The sequence below is a fragment of the Morone saxatilis genome, unplaced genomic scaffold (genome assembly GCF_004916995.1).
Source record: "Morone saxatilis isolate NCDOM2014 unplaced genomic scaffold, NCSU_SB_2.0 Contig3, whole genome shotgun sequence".
Lineage (NCBI taxonomy): Eukaryota > Metazoa > Chordata > Actinopteri > Moronidae > Morone > Morone saxatilis.
The window spans coordinates 505,060-512,486 of record NW_023339873.1 but is presented as its reverse complement, the minus strand read 5'-3'; the positions used below and the strand labels follow the sequence as shown (position 1 = coordinate 512,486).

At 39.8% G+C, this 7,427-nt stretch overlaps 1 protein-coding gene across 2 annotated transcripts in view; it reads right to left on the bottom strand.

The window, feature by feature from the left end:
- The window catches only part of ehd4 (EH-domain containing 4), a gene marked incomplete at its 5' end in the record, with an annotated part of 16,012 nt that overhangs the window by 7,795 nt on the left and 790 nt on the right, over nt 1-7,427 (bottom strand). Inside the window, 4 exon segments of one of the 2 annotated variants that reach the window (XM_035673579.1) lie at nt 1,245-1,356; nt 1,922-1,945; nt 3,014-3,147; nt 3,233-3,399. In XM_035673579.1, the coding sequence (XP_035529472.1) occupies nt 1,245-1,356; nt 1,922-1,945; nt 3,014-3,147; nt 3,233-3,399 (437 nt within the window). 2 annotated transcript variants of the gene reach the window in all.

The window sequence follows — 7,427 nt, the reverse complement described above, 5'->3', positions numbered from 1 at the left end:
AAAAAAATAGAAAATAAAATAAAAGACGTGTTTGCCCGTGGTATAAAGGGGATAATGCCCTTTGAGGCTTCAGTATAAGGATCTTATTCTCCGTCCAATACAACAGGAAATAAATGAGGAGGAACCACAACAACTCTGAGAAACTGTCCAGGATTAAAGTGAGGAGTTAAGAAGGGCAGAGGTCACTCAGGGTCATCCAGCAGCACTGGGAATGCTGGGTAATCTAACGTGTGTGTGTGTGTGTTGTGTGGTGCTGTGTGTGTTGTGTGTCGTGCTGTGGTGTACTGCCCAGATTCCTGTTTTGTCTGGGTTGAATCGGGAACCACTTCAAGTGGCTGATAAGAACAGCAAGTGTGTGTGTCGTGCTGTGTGAGCAGAGTGTGTGTGTGAGAGTGTGTGTGTGTGAGACGAGTGTGTGTGTGTGAGTGGTGTGGTGATGGTGTGTGTGTGTGTGTGTGTGTGTGTGTGTGAGTGAGTGTGTGTGTGTGTGCCAGAAATAACATCAGTCATTTAGTTTCATATTTAACGTTCCTTGTTTTTTTTTTTTAATCAGGAATGTTCGATAAGTTTGCAGAAACAGAAACTTGATTGTTTGTTTTTTATGTTATTGGAAATGTGTCCAATAATCAATAATCCCACATCAGTGTTTCTCTAACAGATTAAATGACTGAAGATAGAGATTTCTGCTGTTAGCTGACCTGTTACGGGGGTTAAGAAAAGTGGAGGAAGTGATGTAAACAGAGTTGTAAACAGAGTTGTAAACAACGTTGACCTCCGAACACAAACACTGATTCATGGAGCCTCACAGGAAGCTCTAAACACAGCTCCAGGATCAGTTTGAACACAGCGAGGAACCGAGTGTGAGTCAGGATTCGTTTTCCACTGAAGCTTTAATTTTAGTTTCACTTCTGCTTTATAATTATCAGAAAGAAGAAGCTGCTTTTCATTCCTTCAAAATAAAACCCACAGTGTATTTATCTTCTTCTGATGGAGCTATGCTAACAGTTTCCCTTGACTTCTAGTCTTAGTGCTAAGCTAGGCTAAAACACATCCTGTTTGACACAAATTGTCTGAATTCTCCAGAGAGCGGTCAAATTTCCTGACTTTTTCTGCCTGGGATACACAACCGAACGTTCCAGGATATTCCCAGAATGCCAGGACCAAACCAAACTGTTCACACCGGGAGGTTTAACCCGGGTTAACTCGGGTTAACTCCAACCGCAACATGTCATTTCCTGTCTCACCTTGGCCAGCCTCGCTCTCTTGATGAGGTCGTTGAGTTTACGGAGGGCTGCGTTTCTCGGGAGACTCTGGATGTCCCTGAAGAGGTCCTGAGACTCCGCCTCAAACAGACGCCTGAGGAGGAAGTGAATGAGTGAATGATATACAAAAATGATAGTGATTGGCTTTAGAACAAACTTAATCATGAAAGAATTAATTTAGAAATTAGTAATCAAATGAATGAATGAATGGATGAATGGATTATGGAATGAGTGAATGTATGACTAAATGAAAAGAAGAACACTGAATGGATGAACAAAATAATGAACAAGTGAATGGACAAGTAATTTAAATGATTAAAAAAAATTAATGAATGAATGTTATTGTGTCCTGGCCTGCAAAATGAGTGAGTAAATAAATGACTAAATGAATGAGTGAATGAATGGATGAATAAATGGTAACTTAACTTGTCCTACCAAATGAGTAAATGAATGAATGAATGTTTCCTGTTCAATTAAATAACAAAATAAATGAATGAATGAACACCACTGTATTCTTACCTGAAAAATGAATGAATGGCTAATGAATAATTAATAAACAGCAGTGTATCCTGTTCTTTTAAATGAATACATGAATGAATGAACGAGTGAATGGCTGAATGAATGATTAAAACACTGAGTGAACAGTATTGTTCTCTGACCTGTTCTTGGAGTTCTGCAGGGGTCTGAATTAATAAATGAATGAATGAATTAAACAGGGCTGTATCGTGGGCTGCTTTATTATTTAATTAATGAATGAGTGAGTGAATGGATTAATTAATAAACAGTGTTGTATTATTTTAAATTAATACATACACGAATGATTAAAACAGTGTTGTTCTTTAAGTTCTGCAGGGAATTAGTAAATGTCTCGCTATATGAATGAATGAGTGAATATATGAGTGAGTGAATGAGTGACTGAATGAATGAGTGAATGGAGTGACATGATGAGGAATGAATGAGTGAATGAACCGTTCTTTGTGTTCTGCAGGGGTTTGAATTAGTAAATGTACAATGCTGTACCGTACTATATGTATGAACGAATGAATAAGTGAATAAGTGAGTGAATGAATAAGTGAGTGAATGAATGAGTAAATGAATGAGTGAGTGAATAAATGAGTGAGTGAATGAATTAATAAATGAGTGAGGAAGTGAATCAGTGAGTATATGAATGAGTGAATGAATGAATAAAGGAGTAAGATGATCAATAAATGAATGAATGAGTGAGTAAATTAATAAGTGAATAAATGAATGAGTGAATAAATGAATGAGTGAATGAACAGTTCTTTCTGTTCTGCAGGGGTTTGAATTAATAAAAGTACAATGTTATACTGTGCTATATGAAAGAATGAATAAGTGAGTGAATGAATGAGTGAATAAATAAATGAGTGAGTAAGTGAATCAGTGAGTATATGAATGAGTGAATGACTGAATAAATGAGCAAGTGAATGAATCAGTGATTATATGAATCAGTGAGTGAATGAATGAATGAGTGAGTGAATCAGTGAGTATATGAATGAGTGAATGAATGAATAAATTAATAAATGAGTAAGTGAATCAGTGAGTATATGAATGAGTGAATGAATGAATGAGTGAATGAGCAGTTCTTCGTGTTCTGCAGGGGTTTGAATTAATAAATGTACAATGTTATACTGTGCTATATGAATGAATGAATGAATAAGTGAGTGAATGAATTAGTGAGTGAATGAATGAATGAGTGAGTGAATGAATGAGTGAGTGAACAGTTCTCTGACCTGTTCTCTGTGTTCTGCAGGGGTTTGGCCCAGAAGGATCCCAGATAAACTCTCACCACCTCTGGAGTGTTGATCACTTTGCCCAGTGACCACATGAGGGCGCCGTACACACGCATCAGCTGCTGCGTGTCCACCTGAGAGCACAGGTGAGGAACAGGAAGTCATTTTATCTTTTTCTAGCTGTGACAAAGCCGTTGACTGAACCTTTCGTCGTCCTACCTGGTCGGCTTTGTTGAGGACGACGCGGATCTTGTCGTCCTGTCCTTTGAAGGCTCTGATGGCCTCGGAGAACTCGTCGGAGATGTCGAGTTTGTGAGCGTCGAACAGCAGAATGATCCGGTCCACCCGCTCGCCGAACCAACGCAGGACCTCCGCAAAGTCATAACCTGCAGGCAGACACACAGGAGGACCCTCATCATCATCATCATCATCATCATCATCATCATCATCATCATCATCTACATCTCTGTATGAACAATAAAATTCAGTTTATAGAGAATTTCTTTCTCCATTTTACATCTACCCATTTGTCCCAGCTGACAACTGGGCGAGAGGCGACACACATAACTTTGCTTTGGTCTAAACAACATTTAGCTATTAGTGACATTTCGGAGAAGCTTTCAGAGGCCGGCTGTATAATCCTGTACACTAATGATGGGATAATAATAATGAAGGGAAATGTGTGTCAGAGTTCAGATTGAACTGAAGAATCAACAGAGAACTGCTGTGTCTTTAAATGTGTGTGTGTGTGTAAAGTGATCCGTGGCAGTCTGGGTGTGGTTCCTTTATAACTGTGACACCAGAAACTAAACTGAGACAAAAGCTTTCAAAGCCAACAGGAAAATCCCTACTAAAGTCAGTGTTCACTGTTTCACTTCCTGTTAAATCTGTAATCTACTGTTTTTGTATTGTTTTATTTTACTGTATCCTCACTGTGTCAATGTCCTCCTGTCTTTGTATAACAAGAGTCAGTGTCACAGTAAAATATGGTTCACGCTGAGTAACCATGGAAATTAACATAAAAGTCTAAAATTAAAACTACACACACAAAAAGTTCAAATTCAGCCGTCATTCTCAGTGTAACCTGCTGTTAGTTAGCAGTAATCAATATGCAAGGTCCAGATAGATTTTCAAAATAAAGCTTGCTTATGAGTTTAAATTAGGCTAACTGTCTTACACTGTCAGTAAACGGTACAGTTCAACCCGTTAAACCATACTCCATTCTAAAATCAGGGGTTTTAAGGTCGGGCGGTTTAACCACTGAACGCTGATGCATGTATGTGTTGACGGGTTGGAATAGAGGCCGGTGCAGGCGGAAAATCACAAAACTTAAACAGATATATACTATCGGACTGCAGCGACACAAGCCGAGGGAAGAGTTGTTATTCTGTGATTTAGGTGAACCGACGCTGTGATAAAAGCAGAGCTCTGGTGCGCAGTGTCTCCTGGAGGATCGGTTGGTCCAGACTGTTCATCATTCAGATCACTAACACAAGCTCCACTTCCTGACAGGAATTTCCATCACCCTCAGCTTTTGACCCACTTTGTATTTGTTCAGCTCTTTAAGGTCACCTTTAAAATCTACAGTGTACACTAGACACACACACACACACACACACACACACACACACACACTGCAACCAGTCGTCCTGAACACACAGAGAAACACCTTCAGCAAACACTGGCCTTTACAATGGCTGCTACAGACCTTCTTCAATCAACATTACGTCCAATTAAAGTCTCAAACAGACTGAGAAAAGAGTCAATTTATTAATACTGCAGAGTGTGTGTGTATGTGTGTGTGTGTTTGTTTGTGTGTTTGAGTTGTATGTTGCCCTGCAGTGATGTTGTCAGTGTGGCAGCGCCTCTATTAAATGTTGAGGTTAAAACCTGACACACACACACACACACACACACAGCAGTTGATAGAAAAGTGGAAAATCATCATCATTATCAAACAGAAAATACTGTCAAGATTTTTTGAATATATGGATGTGTTAGTCTGATTTAAACTGTTAGTCTGATTTAAAGTGTTCAGACTGTGTGACCAGAGCGTCACTCCACCACGTTGAGGATTTTCCAGGCTGGAATCGTCCCTTCATGAATAAATGACGTGTGAAGGTGTCTGATGGTGAAGGAGTCCTCACAGCTTCAGGTTTCACCTGCAGGTTCAGGTGTTTGGCTCAGGTTTGTCCCAGGAGACGTGTTGCTGTTTGACTCAGTGGTAAATCTCATCAGCAGGGAAATTTCCTGCACCTACGAGAGTCATTACAGCTGAACGTCGACCAGAAAACTCACCTGAGAGACAGAAGACTCCCTCCTGCTGGCTTTAATATGAGGTGTAACTGCTGATTACTTCACATGTTCCACTTCCTGTTCAAAGGGAAACTCCTTCAGCCTAACAATACTACTTCCTCTTCAGCGCTTTAACTCACTGTATTTAGGTCTCAGAAAAAAACAGTTGAACAAAGGAAACGTGAGAGTAAATGAGTGGAGACTGGTGAGGCCTTAAAGCAGCTGAGACACATAATTCCTAAAACAGTGACAATAGTCAAACACACGCTAACCCACAATGAGAAAAGTGCTGTTGGACGGGGAATAAAAGCTGGGTTCGTCAAACCTCGTCTCTCGTACTTTCAAAACAAAATAAAAATCAGAGAACGGGTCCTAAAACCTCTAAAAAGAATCTTTCTCTTTGCTGGAGAATAATTATGTATATATATATATATATACTGACTAATATGTATGAATAATATATATACATATAATCAATACATTATATATTATATAAAATATCATTATTTTTTACGAGGCAACCAATTAAAATTCGCTCTCGTCGACCCCGTTCCTAAAAGTAAGAAGACTCGAAAAATAAAATCGTGCAACAGCCCACATCCCTTTTCTATTTATTTTCCTCTCGTATAGAGCTGGAGTCAGGATGTGGTTAGCCTAGCCTTAGCATAAATACTGTAAACAAAATGGAAACCAGCTAGCCTGCCTCTGTCCAAAAGTTCAGAAATACAAGCTCACTGATTAATGAGCAGGATCTGGATCTTGGTTCTATTAATCAACAATAAATAACCAAGCCGATGGCCGCTGTGTCAGAAAAGCACTCCATCATCCGGCTTGCAAAGTCACTGAAGTTTCATTTACTGGATCAGGACCTGATGTGCCAAAGCAGACCAGTCGAGACCGACACCTAAGTTAACTCGCGCGGACTGGACTCCCAGCAGTGGTGGGAACCCAAATAACGGACGCGAAGCCCCAGAAGGAGCGCGGATTTAATTGGCCTTGAAACCCCGGGTAGTCCACGAGCTGACTAAAAAAAGATTTAAAGAATCGTAAGAATTTAAGTAAGGGCTCAGATCCAACAGATGAAGTTTCAGCTGATATCAACAGAAGCACGAAGAAGCCTCATAACAAAATGAGTAAAGTGAAACAGAATATGCAAGACATGAACAACAGGTATAATGTAATATGTATAATTACTATATTAATATAAGAGTACTAGATTAAGATTATGGAGACACATGAATATATCGAGGCCCAAAAGTGTATCTTTTTACGAGTTACGATGATCTTGAAGGTAAAATGAGTGGTTTGTCTCTGGAGTCTGGTGGAGAGTGAATAGTGATATTACGGCTGTTTGTGGTTTTGAGAGACTAAGGTTTATCTCTGTAGGGATCACTTTCTAATGCTTGTCAAGCACACCTGACACATAAACAACCTGGCTGTCAGTTGCGCACAACCAAAAACAAGTTACAGGTCAAACATTTTGTCCTCGAGGCATTTAGGCCTCACTTTAGTGGGTGTCAGCACTTATTTTCTATCTAACTCCGTTACCAAAGGATTTTTATTTCGACCAAACCCACAGTTGGTGATTAGGGAAAAGCTAAAGAGACTGTTTTTGGCTTAAAGTTTTAATCTTGTGATTATCTGTTAAATAATATATGACTCGATTGTGTCAATGAGTTTGGTGGGCTGTGGCGCCCTGGTCTTTTGAAACTATACTGGGCGTCTACATCGCGTACATTTAAAAAATGTTTACCACACATTTTAACGGCAGAGAAAACGAAATGTCAGGAAAGAGAATAATATAAACATACGACATAAGAGGCTTAATTTACTGACTATGTCAACCAAATAAAACTAGAAAACATCAGAAATCTTCCACAGCTTTAGCTGTGGTGTAATGAGGGGCGATAATTGCATTGCACTACAAGAAGACAACAGAGTTTTACAGCCAGGCAGCTCCACTCTGATGCATGGCCGTTGCGCAGCAGATAGTCTTGAACGTTTTGACGCAAAGCAACCCGGAAAGGTTCACTGCAGACCGATCTGCGCAGCACTGTAATGTTTCCATAAACACAGCTCAGAGTTTACTGACACCGACACGGCGAACAACGCGGGTCGC